Below are 19,920 nucleotides of genomic sequence, written 5' to 3' on the forward strand. Positions count from 1 at the left end.
ACAGACCAAAGTTTGATGCATAGCACAGAAAATTTATAGTGGCTATGCTTCTTGCTGAAGTGAAAAATAGTGAGGAAGCTGATGTGTTCATCAGTTTGGGCCAAATTTTCTTAGCAGTTCTACCCATTAAATGTGGGGCATGAGGAGATTAAGGATGTATGAGTAATTCATATTAGAATTAGGCTTCTTTTAAGGAATAAAGTATTTCATGGAGATGATAAATATCACATGAAAAATTTGCTGTTTTTTTGCTTAGGAACTGTCTAATCAAAGAACTATGGTGTGTGCTTACTGACCTGTGGTAAAGACAGGACAGACTTATAGGAATAAAACTGGGAATAATGTGTTTGTGTGTGTGTGAATCATTTTTACATTGTTTTTTACATAGTTCTTTACATCATTGTATATGTGTTATGTGTAGGAAACTAACTCAAAGTTTCTCAGATTAAGTAGAATTTTGCTTCAGATTAGAAACATAGTAAACTGCAGAGATTCAGAAGGCTTGGTTTTATATGCCTGTGACTTTTAGATGTTCAATTACAAAAATCAGGAAGCATTGTTAAAAATTAGCCTAGGTTTGGAAAAGCTCGTAAAAGCAGAGTTAACTGAGCAATAGTTTGTCAATAGTCATATGTGAAGACTAGTTTGACAAAACAGAAATTTTATTTAGTAATTCAGATACGGTGAATTTTGTGGGGTGCAAAATTGCAGGAAGGGTTGATTGTTTCTTCATGTGAAACTGTAAAGAGTGACATTGCCAGTTTTCTGTAAGTCTTGTGAATTGTTTATCTGCCAGTATGCCTGAAGGATAAGGTGGCTTTATCTTCATCAAATGTTTGAAAATTAAGATCTCTGATCCTGTAAGTACTGGGACTGTAAGCTTACTTTCACATAGACTTCAAGAGGTTCGTCATAAGTGAAGTATTAAGCACATAAATTTTACATCATCAGATCCTTACTGGTAAGGTAAACTACTTAAGTTTTTTTTAAAACAGTGATATTAAATCCAATGTTGTCTTGATGAAGGTGTTGGAGCTGCTCGAGCTGGAAACCTTACTTTCATGGTTGGTGGAGTGGAACAAGAATTTGATGCTGCCAAAGAGTTGCTGACATGCATGGGTTCTAATGTCGTCTACTGTGGAGAGGTTGGAACTGGACAGGTAATGCTTCCTGAAGGGTTACGAGTTGTCTCAGTCTTTTATTTTTGTTGCTTTTTTTCTTTAATGATACCTACTCTTTTATTCCAGAACTAAATGCATGATAATATATCTTCATACTTGTTTGCTTGTTTACTTGTCTTCAACCAAGTGTTTATAAAATAACCTCATGGCAGTCTTCTCCAGCATGTTGTATAGCTTAGCACCAAAACATCTGTCCTGGTGCTTCTCCACATGAACTTGTTGAGAATGTACTTCTCAGAGGACAAAGATTTTGATTTTGTTTCTTCTGAATTTAGATTTACTGAATGTTCAGAAGGACAAGGAGCCCCTGCATGCCACGTATACTAACTAAGCTACTGTACTAAGAAAAAAAGTATTTCCTAATCTCTGAAGGAACCATAGGGTAGCTTTCACTAACTTCATACTATCGTAGATCTGTGCTCACTGGTGCTACCTTTAGAAGAGAGCTGTCAGAACATATTTGATCATACTGTCCCGGACCTAGTTAAAGAAGATTCCTACATGTTACGTCTATGAAAATGCAGAAACTAATTGATGGTTTAACTTATTTTCAGGCTGCAAAGATCTGCAACAACATGCTTTTGGCCATCAGTATGATTGGAACTGCTGAGACTATGAATCTTGGAATCAGGTTTGTTTGATTTTTGTATTGGATTGAAGCATTTTTTCTGTGTTAACAGTTTTTGTGTTTTACAGTTAATTTTGACGATGATTAGGTGGCATAGATAAACTTTTGCCAGAAGTTATCTTATAAAGTCATTAACATGCTAAAGGGGTTATTTAACTAAAGTAGGGCTCTTCAGAACAGGAATATTCTCTTGTATTGGCTGTATAGGTTGTTGCATTCTGCATCTGAAGTTAAGAGTTTATTTGTTCTGCTGTAGTGCAATGTACAATAATGTTTGTCTTGCATTATAAACATGCAGAGGTAATATAGAGGTAACTTTTTGTTTGTATTCTAAGCTAATGTACAGTGTATTCAGAGTGTTATACTCCCATATGGCTCTTGTTAGCTTTGTTTACTTGGTTAAATTGTTCCAAAATATATTGTAAAGTAAAACTTCTAGCACAGTGTGTATATCAAATTAAGATCAAAGCATAAAAAAGAACATCTACCTTTCTGTTCAACTTTATCAATGCAGTTTGTCCTAATTGCCAAAATTCCTACTTTGTCAAAAAGCTGGAGTATGGTCCACTACACTCTTGTCAATGCTAGGAGTACCATTTCTTTTCTAGCAGGTGATACATCTGACTTGTAAGTGGCAGCATATTCAAGCAAAATTATTTTTCTTTTCCAATTGTAACCTATTTATTTTGCTGTCGTCTTTGAGATTTTGTTTTCTAATAGAGTGCATGCAAGTAGCAGTTCAGTATCACAGTATTTGAACCTTTCATAAATTATTTTAGCCAGATCTAAATCATTTGCAAATTTATAGACAGAGAAGTCCTATATTTGCAGAGATTATCTTGCAATTGTGTATCTTTTAAGGGCTCTTCATGAATTATTTATCTGCACAGTTGCATCCTTAAAATTGGCCTGCTGAAACTACAGATATTGTAGATACTTATCAACTGGGCTTTAGACCATGTGGATTTGATACACTATAAAAACAGCAAGAGGGCATCAAATGCTTAAATAAATAAAAAAGAATGCCTACATATGCACACATACACAAGGCAATGTAATGGATTCACATTTCCTCTTAATTACCATATCAAGATGCAGTTGTTTTATTGAATTGCCCTTGTCTCAGATGTTAGACTATCTTGACCTATTAAGTTGTCATGTTGTAATTGAGATAAAAGAGGAATTTGCTTTGCATCAGTGCTAATTGGTTTATCAATATCCTGTACCATTTACATTTTAAAATTGAGAGTCTGTAAGATACTGAAGCATGTCTGCATCAAGCCATAATAGAAACAGTAGCATTGTTTACAACTATTGTAATCCAGTGTAGTGTAAAGCTTTCATCAGGTTCTGTTTTAAGTCATGGTTCACTTAATAAAGCATATGCAACTGATTTTTCATTATATTTTTATCTACATTTGTATGAATGATTAGAGTTAAAATTGAAGATAAAATCAAGAGGTTTGGAAAACAGATATTCTGTGCATGTAAGCCCTGTGCAGAATGAGTTGATGTCTGCAGTCACTGTAGCTTGAAGGTGTTTAGAATTTTCATTTTTCATTTTGTCCTTTTCCAGTTTAAATTTTGGCTGAATTTGTATTCAGCATTTGTAAGCAAAAATACAGTGTGAAGGTGGCAATATACAAACCTTCCTCCCCTACAATCATGATAATCAAGAAGGAACTGTACTTATTGTACAAGAAACCTGCTGATTGTAAGCCAAATTATACAAAGTGCAGAATCTCATTTAGTCTGAAACTGCATGAGGTTTAAGACAGAGGCAGTAATTTAAAGCTTTATGAAGTAATTTAGAACCCTTGCATTGATTTTAATGTGCTGTTATTTAAATCATGGAGAAGATGACTTCTGCTTATAACTAGAATAAGAGCTTTCCACTTTTGGTGTGTACAAATTTCTAATGTACAAGTTAACAGTTGTAATTCTAATTATTAGAATTTTGCTATATTAATAAATTTATTAGGTTTTCTTTCAAGTCTAAAACTGAAAGGATAGTGTGGCTGCCTAGTCTGGAGAGAGTAGGAAGCTGAACTTGATTTATTAGATTGATGCGTACCTGGTGAAGAAAGTCTGAGTCTGACCTAATAATGGTAAAAGACACTGCAAATATAAAAAAAATCATAACAGGAATTGTGGAGCTTAGACATGTTCTTAACTTTTAGATAGAATATAAAATATCTTCATGTCATGCATTGTGTATATCTGCTACATCATTTAAATCTTGAGTTTTAGGGACTTTGGATAATTAATTATTCAAAATATTGCTGACTGAACTAGATGTAACTAGAAAGTCATATTACAGCACCTTCCAGAAACCAATATATACTCTGAGCCTAAGTCTTCAAAACAGTGTGATATTAATTCTATTTATAAACCACTTCTTCTCTAATTTTTTCATAAACCATGCAGCCTAAATTTTCATTTTTTGAAGCAGAGAGTTACTGTTTTATTCATTTCAGATTTTTTAAATTGCATCTGCTATTGTTTTATTTATTTTATATTTGAAATTGTAGAATTTTTCCAAACTTCAACGTAAGTAGCAAATAGAATGTGGTGATGAGGAGGGAAAACTGACATAAAAGAGCAGAAATTCCACAATAAACTCCCAGAAAAATAGGCAATATTGCTATGTAATTTCTGCATTTATATTCCACTTGCTTTTCTACTTTACTTTAACATCATCTTTATTTACTAATCATCTTCATTTACTAATGAAGGTGTTCATTTTCACTAGAAGTGATTTGGTTTAGATTCTGTAACTAATTTATAAAAAATAATCCATCCTGAGTTCTGATCACTGAAATGCCTATTTTGTTATGTTTTGTTTTTTTCATTAATTTCCTGATGCTTTAGGAATGTTGCTACTAAAAGTTAGAAGGTGTGGCAGACATTCTGGAAATGAATTCACATTGTCATTTGTATTTTCTTTTTTTCTAGCATGATAGTGCAACTTGTCAGTAGAAAAATCTTGAGTAGATTTTGCTATGTGATTTTATGGATAATGTGCATATTGCAAAATACTGTAGTGACTTACTGTGTCAAACCAACACACAGAGTACATGTAAACTTCACAAATAAGAAATAAAAACATAAAGTGATGCTGTCAGCAGCCAGAGACTATTATTCTTTTTCTTTTTGCCGATCATCTCAGTGTCAGTGACTTTCTTTTACTAAGCCCTGAGTTCCAGTGAAACAATGTCTAATACTAGCAAAATATAGTTCAGAAATGAAATACTGCTGATACCTGGTTTGTGTTTAGGTCAGATGGAAGTTGTTGGCAGTCCCTTCAGAAGCTGCCTGCACAGACTCAGGGAAGGGCTTATGTGGTGACACAAGACAGGACAAGATTGCTTAATATGGTTGGGATATAAGGGACCAGGAGAGCAATAAGGACTTTGTGGCAACAACCTCACTGCAAAATCACTTTTGTACTTCCAACAGCAGAGAAAGTTGTCTCTATGAGAAGGGACTGCAGTGGCACCCAGATTTATGCCAAAAGCTGCAAATACAGCTCTTTCCTAAGGAATTTTACTGTATATGGATTTGTGCCTGCTTGCTCTTTAAATGCATAAAGTGAAAAGACGGTAAAAGAACTTTGCCCTCTGATGCTGAGTCTAAATGTAGTTTCAGTCTCTAGATCTGGCTTCTGTGAGCACCCCTGGGCTGTAGGTGGAAGACATGAGCAGAAATGGGAGTCAACAGCATAGAGAGGAGCTTATGCTGCAGGCTGAGGGATAATTAGACCCGGGCACACCTCCACTGCAAATTTTAGAAAGAGTGCCTTGAAAAATAATTCCTCCAAGAGCACTGTGGCTCTGCTTTGGCATGGGGCTATAGCTAAGTCTTTTGAAGGTTAGTAATGACACTTGAAAGCACTTACCTTGTTTAAAACGCCAACGGCAAAGTCATTTTTAGCTGTGGTAGAAGGGTCCTAAGGTTCTGCTTGAATATTTGCAACTTCATATGGTATTTATCCGAAGTACCTTGAGATGGGAAACTCTCAACAGTTCAGCTACTTCAGTTGTTATACCTTAAAATCAGACAGGACGTATCTTTTTTGTGAGATGCCATTTCAATTTTTCTGTCTGTTCCAGACTGAACTCTTGGTGGAGTGTATGAAAATTTCAGTACGTGGTTTTATCAAAGCTCAGCAAAACTTGAGTTTTGAGCAGCGGCTCGAAGGGATCCTATTTTAACCATTTTTTTTGGTATGTGTGTCCATTGCTGAGTTTCTGCTGTTCAGTTCATTAGGAATGTTATTGAAGAAGCATTGATTTGAGGGAAGCAATTGTTTTTGCTCTATTATAAGCACAGTTAATACACGGGCTTCTTTTCTGCGTATAAAGGAGAAGAACATTTTGGTAATTGTAAATTCACACGCGCGTGCACAAGCTCTTGCCACATCCAATGGCAAGTTGTTATGGGGACTGGCAGACTGTCATCATTTTGATAGCTTGAGCAGTATATCTCTTGAACAGCAATGGAGCTCTTATGCAGAGAGTATCATATGTTCCCAGCCAATTTACAGGGAAACAGCAATAACATTTTATCATGGTTGAGAGCCCAGTAGCTGCTTCCTATTAAACTTGCCCTTTCAGATACCTGTCTTGGATTAATTTGTTGATTTCAAATGGAAACTCAGTCTTCTCCACTGAAGCATGACTTTCTAGGATAGACTCTCACTGAATGACAATTACTGTATATTCTAGCTGGTTTCAGACCATTACAAGCTTTGGGCACAGTGGAAGACAGAGGACTTCTTCAGTAACTGACTTTAATATATGTCTAATTTTAACTGTCAGTTATATATGCACCAGTGGATGAATCCTCAGAAAGATGAAATGCAAAGCACTTCTAACTTGCTCTTATTAATGATACACTTGCTGCAAAGGAGAAAAAAAATAGGTTCAGGTCTCCTGAAGAGAATCTGCATGGTGTTTAAGAGCAGTGAAATTTGAAGAAGCAGGGGTTTAAACTGACACTGTCTTCCTTTTTCTATTCCTAGAGCAAAAATTTGCCAGACCTAGTGCAGACAATATTCTCCATATCTGTATGATACACACATATCTTTTAAAGTATACTTTCACAGAGAGGTAGTTGGAACACTGTGAGAAGAGCATTCTGTGGGAGGATTATATGCATTTTGAAATAATAAGCTCTCTGTCTTGCGGTGTACTGACAGCTGTAATTACGGGCCTGTGCATGCAGCTAGATATGGCACAAGCAGGCACTACATTGCTAAAAATACTGATCTGGATGTAACAATGATAAGGAAACAAACAAGCCAAGAGATTTGTTTTGGCCAAAAAAGCAACCTCTGTGTATCTCAAAGCTCAGGCATTGTCTGCTCCCAATGTGGGTTTTTTGGATGACAACAATTAAAGCAGTTATTCACAGTGGCTGTTGATGAAGACTTTGATGCACTATGCAAGATAAAAGTACAATGCAAATACTTTGAAAACATATCGGTGCTGGAAAATACATATTTTTTTTAAACAAATGGCTGTTGAAAGCATTCAGTTGAGTCAGAAGGTTGGAAAAAAATGGGGAGGAGAATAAAGGTTGATCCCATTCAGTCCAGCAGGGGACTTTCCTTTGAATTCCAGGGGCTGCTGCAGCAATTCATAAATAAGAGTGCACAGCAGTAGTGCTAAAAAGCTACCTTTGCGGTACAGAAAGAGATCTTGCTTTGCATAAGGAGGGCAGAATTGCAGGAGACACGTGCCATTATGAGAACAGAAACCATGCTGCAGGGCCCGCTGTCTTAAATGTAGTTTTTCAAATCCAAAATGCTTGCTGGAATAAATAGACATAAATTTTAGCAACTATTCCATTGGTAATGAGCTTTTCTTATCTACAAATTAAAACCTCGGGTGCTACAGCACCTGGAAGCAGTGTTAGGATTGCCATGGCTATGGAGATCTGCAAAAAGTCTGTGGTATAAGAGCTAATGTAAAGAGTGTTGACTTCTATAAAAAACATTTACAGAAGGTTGTGATATATCCCTTTTAAAATGTCCTTTCCTCGTCTTGGATTGTTACTGGATATAATTCCCTTACTTTCTTTTCTGTCATGAGCGTAACTGAACATTTGTACAGGGCCAGATAAACTGCTGCTGCTCCTCGTCGTCGGTATAAATGCTATTGGTGTAAAATTACACTTGCAACTTAGTATCAGCATGAATGTGAATTCATAAGAGGGTTAATTTCCTATAATATTGAAGAACTTTCAGCATCTACATTGAGCAACAGTTTATGCCATCAGCTCCATGATAGAACATAAGACGTTTCTACTTGGACAAGCTTTGTTTTATCAGGATCAGTAACCTTATCAACAGTTGACCCAGAACTATAATATATGTTTGTGAATAGATAACACGTCACAGTGAGAGGCAAACTTGCCTCATAAGCAGGAGTATATAATGAAGATTTAATAATAGCAAAGCACAGAATGTACAGATGTATACAGCAGTAATATTTTTGGAGAAGTGTAGCATTTTTGTTCACATTATTAGAGCAGGATCATCTGCATTACCTTGCTTACATCAAAAATGCACTAGTGTTCACGTATAAACACATCGCACAAGTACTTTCACACTGCTGCACTTGCTTGTGATTTTTTTGCTTTGTTCAGCTTTAGAGAATATAATTTCGATATGAAAAACAAGCATGTGACCTAGTAGGTAGCAGAACGTAAATGCCTTTTAGTAATTGAAATACAAGGGAACTGCTGTCTCAGAGGACCTTTATTTCGCTCGCACTTTCAAAATTGCTAGGCGAAGGGGATTTGCTTAGTGCAAAAGGAAAAAAGCTCTGAAAACCTAGTGCTTAAATTGTGGATTGATGGTCTTTAATTTAAGATACAGCATCCCTACACCCAATATCAATACTCTGTCATTTTTCATGACTTATAATAAAGGGAGAGGAATGACGGTAGGGTCCTAAGATATAAAGCAAGTCACCCATGTCTTGTGCATTTTGACATTAACACTTCTCTTCCTTGACCTTTGACAGATTAGGCCTTGACCCAAAGCTGCTGGCCAAAATCCTAAATATGAGCTCAGGTCGCTGTTGGTCAAGCGACACGTACAACCCTGTTCCTGGAGTGATGGAAGGAGTACCATCTGCTAATAATTATCAAGGAGGCTTTGGAACAACACTCATGGCTAAGGTACGTAACATTTGCACATGAAGTTGCTTCTCTCTGGGCTTCTAGCAAATGTTCTTCTCAATGAAAATTTATGGTTACAGGGAAATATGTGTGCATGAACAAAGGGGAACCCAACCTCTTACTGTAGCTCTGAATTAATGAGTTGTGTAGGGGGCTTTTCCTTAGCCTGCAGCCTATTTCTAGCTACTATTAATGCTGAGCCACTCAATGAAATTATACACACTGTCTTTTTGAGTTCTGCCTTAATCCAGGAGTCCTGATTGACTTGCATGTATGGCAAGCGCTCAGCAAGCCATTTAGGTGCCTCTTGCATGACCGCTTTAGAATTTAGGAGCCTAAGCTCAAGAGAGCAATTCGGGGAAATCCAGGTGACCTAATTAGGTGCGAATAATGGCATAAGCATCTAAGATTTTGGGCTCAATCTCTTCCAGATACCTTAAACTGTGCTATTGGACATGGCCTCTAGCATCCCTTCTCTTGCTAAGCCAACTGCTTATGTGCTTGTCTTTCTGCCTAAGGCCATTTAGAATGCAGAAAGCAGACAGGTTTCAACCCACACCCCAGCAGACTTTTTTTGCACGTATCTGCGCCATGCTGTGAGCTCTCCTGAGTTGTCTTTGTTGGTGGCAGAAGTAGTGCTTCTTATGAGTAATAACCTAGTAATCTAAATTACTTGTCCACAAAGTGGGAGATCCGGGTTTAGGTCCCTCTCAGCATGAGGGAGTTGTAACCTACAGCTGTCCCATCCCAGGAGAGTGCACTTACTGCCATGCTCTTGGCTGTTCTAGGAGAAGCACTGTCCTGAGTCACTCTGTGGTCAGGAAAACAAAGCTCTTAGAGGCCAGAGGAAAGTAGGCAAGGAGGTCAAGGCTCTGCATCCCACTGATGAGGACACACAGTTGGAGGAAGGAGCTATAGAACTCTTGACTCTTGAACTACTTCTGCATTTAGCACAATGATTGCCTAAGGTAAATTATAAAACCAGCCCTGGAAGAGATCTCTCATCTAAGCATGTAAGTGCAGGAAATAATTTCACACTGAATATTAGTTTCCTGGGGATACTGTCCTGAGGGATGCGTTTGAGTTCATACAGGACAGGTTTTAGGCATACCAGTTTATGAGCGCTCCCAACTGGTTAGGCATTCTGGCCATTTTCAGCTCTTCCACATACAGTGGAAATTAAGCACTTAAAACTAAAATAACTTTCTCAGAGCTGGTGATCAAACTCAGATATTATCATGCAAATCTCCACAGTGCTGGAGTTCCTGTACATAATACCTGCCTACTGATACTGTTCTTGTCGTTCTGCAGTTGATTTATGTCAATTGGTGCGTTTGTACAATTAGTGGAATTAGTGAAATTCTGTCCAGAGTCTTTTGCATATGGTAGCACCAAAAAATTTTGCTAATGCTGCATGGCCCAAAACCCCTCAGTGGTTGGCCTGTGACATTTTACATTTACGGACCAACAACCAGGAGCTTTCATTTCTTTGAGGGATGTGTTAAAATATTGTAAAGCAGCAGTTTTTATGTCATGTTCACATCATTGAACATAGGGGACAATAAAGTGTTATTTAAATTATTGATTTATAAAACTTCTTAGGTTATTGTTTGGAGTTTGCAAGGGCTATTGATTAGAGATAAGCAACCTGATCTTGGCCCTGCCTCAAAGCTCTTGTTTCCATCTTGTGCGCTGTTTTCAGAATCTGTTCTGGCTGTTGTGCCCTGTTTCACACTGCAATCTCTGTACTCGTGATTCATAACTCTTACTCTTGTCCAGAATAACCTCATAGTATAAAAGTGATGGGGCACATATTTCTTTCCCTCCCTTTTAAATTTCTTTGTAAAGGGCTTTTTTCTTTTGGTCTGCTTCTAAGAGGGACCTTCATCTCCTCTGGAAGCTGCCTTGAAAGATCTTCCTTTCACTGGAGGAATAGCAGCCTGGCTTGTGCCTGTTGAAACTGCCAGCTTTTGGTTATAAAGCAACAGTGATAACTAAGAGGAGAGTTCATCAGAGAGGTTTGTAATTGCTGTTCACCTCTTCTGACTATGCCTCTCCTGCCCATCCTGAAGAGTGCCTTCTTTAGGCTGGAATCCTCAGTAAGAAGGAAAGACACTAAATTCCTCTCGTGCCTGTTGAACAATGCTATGTTATTCTACATAGACAGAAAATTACTTGAATGAGTAAGTAGCCAAGACAGCTGATCATGTTCAGGGTATTATTTGGTGCAGTGGTGACATCTTTTAAGATGCTGCTCCTTAGTTTGTGGACAGACTTTTGCTACTATCCATTTCATCCTGGTATGTGACATATCATGCAGTTTATGAACTGTTTGAGGTGGGGACTTTTTTTCTGGGAAATACAGAGCACGCTTTTGCCACTTAAGAAAAAAGAAAAGCTATATTCAGAGGAGAAAGAGGTAGGTACAACCCTGAGGTTGAGAAGAAAGTACTCCACAATGAAAATATCTAAGAGTGACTCAGTAACACGGTCACTAAACACAGTTACTAAACTTCAAATTACTGCTCACATATCAGATATGGTAGAAGTCAAAGGCTTTCTTAAAAATATTTTGTCAGGAATGGATCTCTCAAACAAAACCAGAGGATCGTTATTTAGTGTTTGGGACAGAAAAGTTTGTCAGACACCTCTGGAAAGCTCTTCAGTCTTGAAATCTGATGTTGAAACATAGAATTTAGTCAACTTAATGTGAAACCTGCTCTAAAGATTTTGCATTTAAAGGATCTAGTTTACTTCCCCTTGCCATCTTTGTGTCCGAGGCATTGCAGGACAGAAGTTCCATCTTTCATTCACAGCACAGTTGCTAATTAAATGTCTTCTTTGAATCCTGGGAAGAGCTAGATTTATATCATACTATTCTTGACTCATGTCAAGACAGCCATTGGGCTTTATTCCAAATGGCAGTTTCATTTACGTGAACTGCAAAATAAATGTAAGGAACCAGGTATTTCCAAAATGAGCACTGAAAGCAGATTCTGAAAGAGAATCTGTTTCCCGATTCCAAGCTGAGAAAAAAGTGGTTAGAATAGGCAGTACAGTGAGACATCTGGAAGATGTTGTCAGTTCCAAAGAGTATGAGAGGAGCCATAAGCTATGGACTGATTTTTACTTTTCCAAAAAGGTCAGCGAAGGGCAAATTTCTTTCAGAGCTGTTTTGTACTATTTCACTCGAAGAATCTCCAACCTCGAGAGAAAAGGTGCAGAATATTTCACAACCTGAAGCTAAAGATAAGCTTTACTTGCATTTTGGGTTTTTTTTTTCTTCAAAGCTCTAATATATGGAATGGAATTTAAAAAACCAAAACAAACTTCCTGCACTTTGGAGTCAGAAGTCCTCGTCCATTCCGTTATTGAGGAGATGTCTGATGTTTCAACCATCTTGGAGCCAGAGTTTCATTATTAAAGTGAATAGACCTGCTTTATGAAATTGTATTTGTGTTAGCATTCTATTCAGAATTTTCAGGGATTGCTTCTGTGAATGCCCCTTCAGAGAGAAACAGCTCACAGTCACCACTACAAAACCAAGCACCTTCACTAGTTTGGAGTTAGATGATTTTGCCATTCTACTGTTCTATGACATGATTTAAGCTTTGTTGAATAAAATGGATAATATGGCAACAGGTTTCACAATGAGGGTTCTTCTAAACCTAGGAGAAGAGGGCTAGGAATATGTCATGGAATATCTTACTGTAAGTGAGGTTAAAGCAACTGTTCCTAGATTTGTCAGGTCATCAGTCTTTCAACAGAATTGCTAGACAAGAAGGAATGATCTGCCCTGATGCAGATGAAGAATATTTTGGATCCTGTGACATCTGATACGTATGTTTTTCCCATTTTCCTAGATCTTGAAGTCATTCAAGGGTAATAGGAAGAGTAACTATAATTCTGATTTGTATCAGAATGACCTTTATAGAGCCGATTTACAGATCAAAGTGACATTTAGAGAGTAGAGTAAGATCTTGAATTTCCGTGTGCTAATTCAAATCCAGACACACAGAAAGTAAAGACCTGTCTTGTAAGTCATCCCTGAGAAGCCAAAGGTGCTCTCAGCAGCACTACAGTCTCTCAGTTCTTCTGTATCAAAGATTTGTTATTTAAAAAAAAATAAAACCACAGCAAATTCTATAAACCACCATAGTCCTGGATGGGCAGAAAATCCAGACATTTCCTAGTAACACTTGAGAGGTTCTTTTGCAACTTTCTTGAAATGTGGACCGCAAAATCGATTTCATTAGCAAGACTTTATAAAGGCAACTTTGAGTGCAGACATTACTTTCATACTTAAACAAGAGATCTGTTTATATATCCAGGCCCTTGTTAGCTTTTCCTTCTTTGGTTTGTTTCATGTCTGATTCAGCACAGAATTCAAGACATCCTCCAGCCTAGCTTGTCATTTCTGTCCAGCATGCATGCAGCTGACTATTTCTAGCTAACTATAGTTAGTCATAGTACCTGGTACTTGCCTTTGAGTTCAGTCCTATTTATTTCAGATTATAGCTGTAGTTGACCAAGGACTCTTGGAGGACAGCTCTTTGCAACCACCCCTCCTTTTTTTGCCCCAAATTTAGTGTTTAAAAATGCAGTAGAATTATTCTCTGTATCCTTTTATCTTCAGTCATTAAAGAAAACCTTGAGTTGTAGCAGACCCCAGACAGTCCCCTAAGGAATTCTTTAATACATCCTTCCAGTTAGGCTGCAAACCATTCATATTCAGAAAGTGGCCTGTGCCTCTCATTTTGCTATTAACTGGTCACATTACAGTAAATGTATGTATGCCAAGTTTCTTCAATTTTGTTGTTATTCAAATCTCTCCTGCTTGATTTTTAACCTGTTTTTAGAAAGAAAGATGTTGTCTTGCCCAAACAAGAAAATGATACCATTAGAAACTATGTGAAATGTTTAAGTGAATAGCCAGGGAAATTTTATTTTTGGAGATGACATAACAAAGTGGGAAAAAAGAGTCTGAGTCTTGCTACCAGGTTATATAGTGATCTAGAATCTTAAAATTCTCCTGTCCTGAAGGAGGTTGCCTGCCTTGCAAAGTTTGAGGTTTTTCTGTTGAATAACATTGAGTTACTGTTTTTAAAATTAAAAACTAAACAAGACTCCCTTCTTCCAGGACTGAAATTTTAAGGCTGGAGTATTGTATTTGTTGGCACCAGAGTTCTCTTCACAATGGAAGCCAAATAACCTATAATATGTACATGACTATTTATATCCTTGTTTCTCCCCTGACTTTTTCTCTTTTTGTTTCCTTCCGTTCTTCCCCTCTGCCCTCTTCCTCCCTCTTCTCCCTCCTCACAGGATCTTGGCTTGGCCCAGATTTCTGCCACCAACACAAAGACGCCAGTTCCTTTGGGATCCCAAGCACATCAGATCTACAGGATGATGTGTGCAAAAGGCTATGCCCTGAAAGACTTCTCAGCTGTGTTCCAGTTTTTACGTGAGGAGGAAACCTTGTGAGCTGTCCTTTGGAAATGGACACAATAAAAAAACCACATTTTTTTATCCTTATAGCTTGTTTGAGAAGTATGTGGGTGTAATCAAATACTGTGTATCCTGATCCCATACAGACTAATCGTCTTTGGTTGTCTAGATCACAATGAACTCCAGGGTTTTTTCATAATTCTTGAAAAAGCAAGCCAGAGGAAAGGATTGTTTGGCAATTAGCCATACAGTGATTTCTTTTTTTTTTAAGAAGCATAAAAGGTTTTTTTTCACTAGATGCAATAAGTAAATATTTTTTTTATGAAATACTTAACTGCATGTAAAATAACTTACATTATGGCTACAAACTTAGGTGAATCTTGAATAGTAAGAGAATGTAATATAGTGATTTTATGATATATAGCGATCTATTAAAATTAAAAATTAATACTTTATGGAAAAAGGGAAGATTTGTTCGATGAAGAAACACAGCTTGAGATGGATTTTTTTTTCCTTGGACCTACTAGCCTTGAGTTGATCAGTAGTGAGTTTTTCCTGGGATTCAGGTTGCAGCTTAAGTTTATAGGCACGTGTTTCTAAGTGGAGAGCTGTTACAGCATGTTTACCTGATAGACTTAGTTAAAATAACATAGAATGTGTGTCCCTCTTGTAAAGCTCCATTATTGTATTTTGCTAACCCAATTTTATATTTTCTTGTATTCTGTCACACATTTTCAGAACTCAAGAACAGCACTTACCAGAAGTTCTAACAAAGTGTACATTTGTTTTAGGTAATTACTGAAGTATTTTAAATCTAAACAAACGCCATTATTTTGAAAAGAAATAAAAATCTATACTGGTAAATATTTGCTGTATGATTATTTGCTTTTTGTTTTGATGCATTCTTGTACGCACACAATTAAGCAAAAACTTGTGGTCCTATTTTATAATTTGCTTGGTTTTCTACAGATTATCTTGCAAAACCAAGCTTTTCAAGAGGTCTTGTCATGAAATGCAGATGGTAATATATTTGCATACGTATTGCCTTAACCATTCACCATCTCCTTGGTCTTGCAAAAGTGCAGGTGCACACTTGGCTTTATGAATACAAATACTCATGTTGATTTCACTAGAACTATTCACATTCAGACTTATTTGCAGGCTCTAGGCTTAATCGTCAGTTATGCATTTACATTCCTACTTTGGCTGTATGATGAATCCTTTTATATATGCACGTTTGGGTAACAAAATTGTGTGCTTGAATTAGCTCAAGTCTGTGAATAATCTTCTGAGAACTCGGACATTATGTTTTAACACATTAGTAACATACAAAAGTAATTTAAACAGTACTGGTTGATCTGTTCTCCTTTCAGTTTTCTTTGAAAACTGACATTCTAGGTTATTCAGGGATTTGGGGCTCGTTAATGTTATATATGAGTGTAGGACTACTGGGAGCAATCTTACTTTTAAAAAAATTGTTTCTCTTTTGATAAAACTACTGTTTCTACAGGATTGCATTCATTCAGAAATTAGGCACAAAACTACCTTCAGTAGAAACTATTAAAATTGCAAAGTCAACCACTCAAGTGCTGGAAGACACAGAAACATGGAACCATAGTTGCAGATGTGTGGTTCGACCTTTGATAACAAGATCACATACTATAACATTTTTTCTTATGGGACTCCTGCTTCATATAATACAAAGGATGGATCTAATTTCATAATGAATTTGGGGTAAAGCAGTGAAGGATGTTTTTGTCAGTAGGATCCTTGTTCATTTCGAAATTTTATAATGGATTAGGTAAGGAATTGTAGGAGAGTCCTCATTAAGTTTGTCTCCTCTGTATTTGACTTGGAGATCTGGCTGGCATCAGCAGGACTGCGGAGAGATGCTTCCTTCTACTGTCCACCCCAGCCTGTAGCAGTGTTTGCTCTGAATGCGTTTGCTGGTAACCCTGGGTTTACCTGTAACCCTGGGCTTGCAGGAAGCGTAATTATTTTCTGAAGACATTATATGCACGCATAAATGTTAGGAGCCATGAGGGAAGAGAATATGCTCAGAGACACACACTCTTTGAAGCTTTTAGCTTCTGAAATCATAAAGTCTCTGTTAAGCATGTGGAAACTGTTGTTATTTTTATGTTTCTCCCAAAGGCTTGTAGCTTAGGTTTCCTGGGGTTCATTTCTCCTCTCCCACAACCTCTGATCAAATTTTAAATTCCTACTCCAAAGCATAGGGTGCTCAAGTTGGAGGAAAGGCTGCCAGAATGCTATTTTGGCAAACCAACAAAATATTCTGTGGTCTCCTTCTTGGAGGAGGATTTTGGCTGAAATTAAAAACAAACAAAAAAACCCCCAAACCCCAGCTTCAGGGCAGACAGCCAGCATGTAAAGTTTTAGAACAAGCAGTTAGTTTGGCAAAGTTAGAAACAACTTTTAAAATAAGTCTTATTATAGAAAGTGCCTTGAAACCTTTAATGATGTCCAATACCTGAAGCCAGTAATACAATTTATATTAGAATACATATTTTTTTTCCTAATTCTGCAGTGGGATATTGTGTGACTGGATACATATAATGGTGGTGGTATTCGTGATAGCTATGGCTATTCTGCATGTGCATATGTATATAATGTGCCTTGCTTGGGGGATACTTCTGGTCTGTGGAAATTAAGCAAGTACTAAAACTATTGTCACTGCCAGAAACAGGTGCTGAAAACTGTAATTTGTTGAGTTGAACAGAAAGATTGTAAAATTGTTTGAATTTCTACAGTAATTACCTCCCAGTACATACACACAAATTAGGTGCAACAAATTAACTGCATATTTTGTAAATGTCCCAAAGGGAAACTTGAGGTAACTTCTTTTTAAATTAGTTTGAATGTTAAACTAGCCCTCCCATCATGCTTACTTTGGAAACTCACCTATATCAAATGCATTTATTGACTAACAGGAAAACATTGACAACCAATAAAAGTAGTGATGGTTTTAAAAAAAATCCTAAGCAGCCTTCTCTCATTTATGATTCAGTGTAACCCGTCTTAAGCAACTATTTTTGGTGGTCGTTTAACAGAGGAGGCCTTCTATTAAAACTGCTGAGTACTATATTGCTCTAACTTTATTTATGGTTCTTACAAGCCTCGGGAGGAAGAGGAGGTATTCTGACCAAGTAAAAGTATTATACGTGATATTCTGGCTCTGCTTTAATCAATGGGAATTTTGCCATAAGTACAATACTGCCAAGATTTCACAGTGTGTGTTGAATGCCCATGTGATTCCAGTGCAGATGTGGCCAAGATGCAGCTCCAGAGGAGCTCAAGCACATCCCTCTGGTAGGGATTGTGCCACATTACTGGCATCAGGATTATGAGAAGATGGGGTGGTGGCTGTGAGAGGAAGGAGCCAGCACAAGCTGCTGAAGTTGATATTGCTGGTTTCCATCCCAGCCTTGTCCCACAGCGGATGAGAGAGATGCTGAGGTGGACGGAATAGCTGCTCTCCCTGCCTCCCTGAGAACAGAGCTACCTGTCTTTTCAGCTGTTTAAATCTTCTGTTTCTTTGCCACAAGAAGATTTTATTAAACGGTTTATGGAGCAGAAAGACTGGGGCCACCCCTGGGGCAAGCAGAGAAGGGCTGGCATCATACAAGGGCTACTGTATTTATGCAATGGATGTCTTTCTATGCTTTTAGTCCACCAGCTTGATTTGTAAGACCAGATCTATCCAGGCACAACTCTGAGGGTACTAACTTGATGGTAGTGATACCTGTTGCTTTCAATTTGGCTTTACATCATCATTACTGTCTTCTCCTCCTTCATATAAAAATATAACTCAGCTTTTCTCAAGAAAAGTTGAGAATATTGTCTGTCTTTCAAGGCTGGCTAATAAGTTGTGGAAACTTTGAAGCACTTCAGAAACCTCTGTTGCGTTTTCTTTGTGCACTGACACAATAGGTGGAGCTAGGGTTCTCTGCAGTATTTCAGAGTTAAGGTTTGGCAAGACCCTCTTAAAGTTTAGGGGACTTGCAGAGGGGAAGCCTTTTTTCTGACTTCAGTATCAAGTTCTTAGAGCTCTTACTGCAAGCCTGGCAAAACCAAAAAATTGTATTTCAGTAGTGGGAGAAGTTCAGTTCAATGTCTACAAATTAGAATAAATGGTGCTTTTGAAAAGCTCAAGCTTTCAGTAGCAAGGATGTCTTTGCCATTCTGTGCAACAGCATAATGGATGTATGGTCTTTAAAGGCTGCTGGTATTCTTAAGATTTGTTGCTTTCTATATGTGATTTGTCACAACCTGTCCTGCCTGCTGGCACAGTTACACATTAATTTTCTTCCAATAAGAATAATAGCAACAGTTACAAAGTTTTCTTAGGTGGACAGAGAATGAATATTTTTATGGTTGGTGTGTTCAATAGATGTATGACATGGAACTAGGCATCCATATGGCAGTGATTTTTTTTTGGTTTTGGCATTCATCATGGATTGTGAGCACTTGGGGTAAATTGAAACAGGTGGATAAACCTTTCTAAAGTACTAAATGTCTCATAATAACTACTGTATAATTAAAAGCCGTCTGGCTCTTTCTGCATTTACACCCAACTCTTCCTTTTGACCTTGACCCTGAGATGAGGTCGGGATTTTCGAGGTCAGAGGTAACTCAGTCTGTTTCTTCATTTAGTTTTACTGAGCCTCCATTAATGATGACAGTGTTCTGTTTGTTAAAGTAAATGCTGTATATGGAGATAATAAACGTGCTAACATATGTTTTATGAAGTTCACTGATTTCAAAAAGACTTGGAGCACTGGACAAAACCAACTGAAATACAACTGATAAAAAGATAAGTTTGCACGTACCTGTAATGCAGCTACCCTGGAAAGAACTGCAAATATTGTTACAATACATTTCAGTCCCTATAGTATTTTTAGAAAAGAAATGAATTGTATTCTGCCTTGTTGAAATTCAAAGGCGAAATCAGACAAGTAAATCAAAAGTAATAGCTTTCAAATGTGGTCAGATGTAAGCGTTATTTGGCCAAAATCAAGTGTTGCTGCTGTCTGTCTTCCAGTTTGAGATGCATGACAAAACTAGCTTGGATTTATGCAGGCGACTTACAGCACTAACAGCTGCAGGGAAGCAAGTGATATGGGAAGTAACTTAAGGAATACTTCTTAAAATCTCTAAGCTGCCTACTTTGTTCTGAGTGCTTTCTTCCAAATGATTTAACAGTGTTAACTGGGCTGTAATCACTGGTTGCAGGCATACCTGCGCCAGCTGTAAGCTAGCTTGTTTGTGTATGTGCAGCTCTCTAGTCCCAGAGGCTTCCTGGGAAGCTGGGTAAATACTGAGGCAGCAGTGCTCTGTAGACAGGCTGTTTCTAGTACCTAAACTGGCTAGTTTGTGGCCAGCAATAGCAGGCCATTTTTCGTTTCCAGTCATGTTATTCCATGACTATAGAGCCTGGAAGCTTTCAATGACTAA

The 19,920-nt window shown here is 37.5% G+C and overlaps 1 protein-coding gene across 1 annotated transcript in view; it reads left to right on the forward strand.

Annotated features, from left to right (window-relative positions):
- HIBADH (3-hydroxyisobutyrate dehydrogenase) overlaps positions 1 to 15,311 on the forward strand; it is an 86,416-nt gene extending 71,105 nt beyond the window's left edge. The window contains exons 5-8 of the mRNA XM_052799372.1: positions 1,027 to 1,160; positions 1,736 to 1,812; positions 8,841 to 8,997; positions 14,323 to 15,311. Coding sequence (XP_052655332.1) covers positions 1,027 to 1,160; positions 1,736 to 1,812; positions 8,841 to 8,997; positions 14,323 to 14,481 — 527 coding nt within the window. The 3' untranslated portion in view covers positions 14,482 to 15,311. The remainder of the gene's footprint in view (positions 1 to 1,026; positions 1,161 to 1,735; positions 1,813 to 8,840; positions 8,998 to 14,322) is intronic.
- Positions 15,312 to 19,920: the final 4,609 nt, after the last annotated feature.

This window comes from Harpia harpyja, chromosome 1 (assembly GCF_026419915.1).
Source record: "Harpia harpyja isolate bHarHar1 chromosome 1, bHarHar1 primary haplotype, whole genome shotgun sequence".
Taxonomy (NCBI): Eukaryota; Metazoa; Chordata; class Aves; order Accipitriformes; family Accipitridae; genus Harpia; species Harpia harpyja.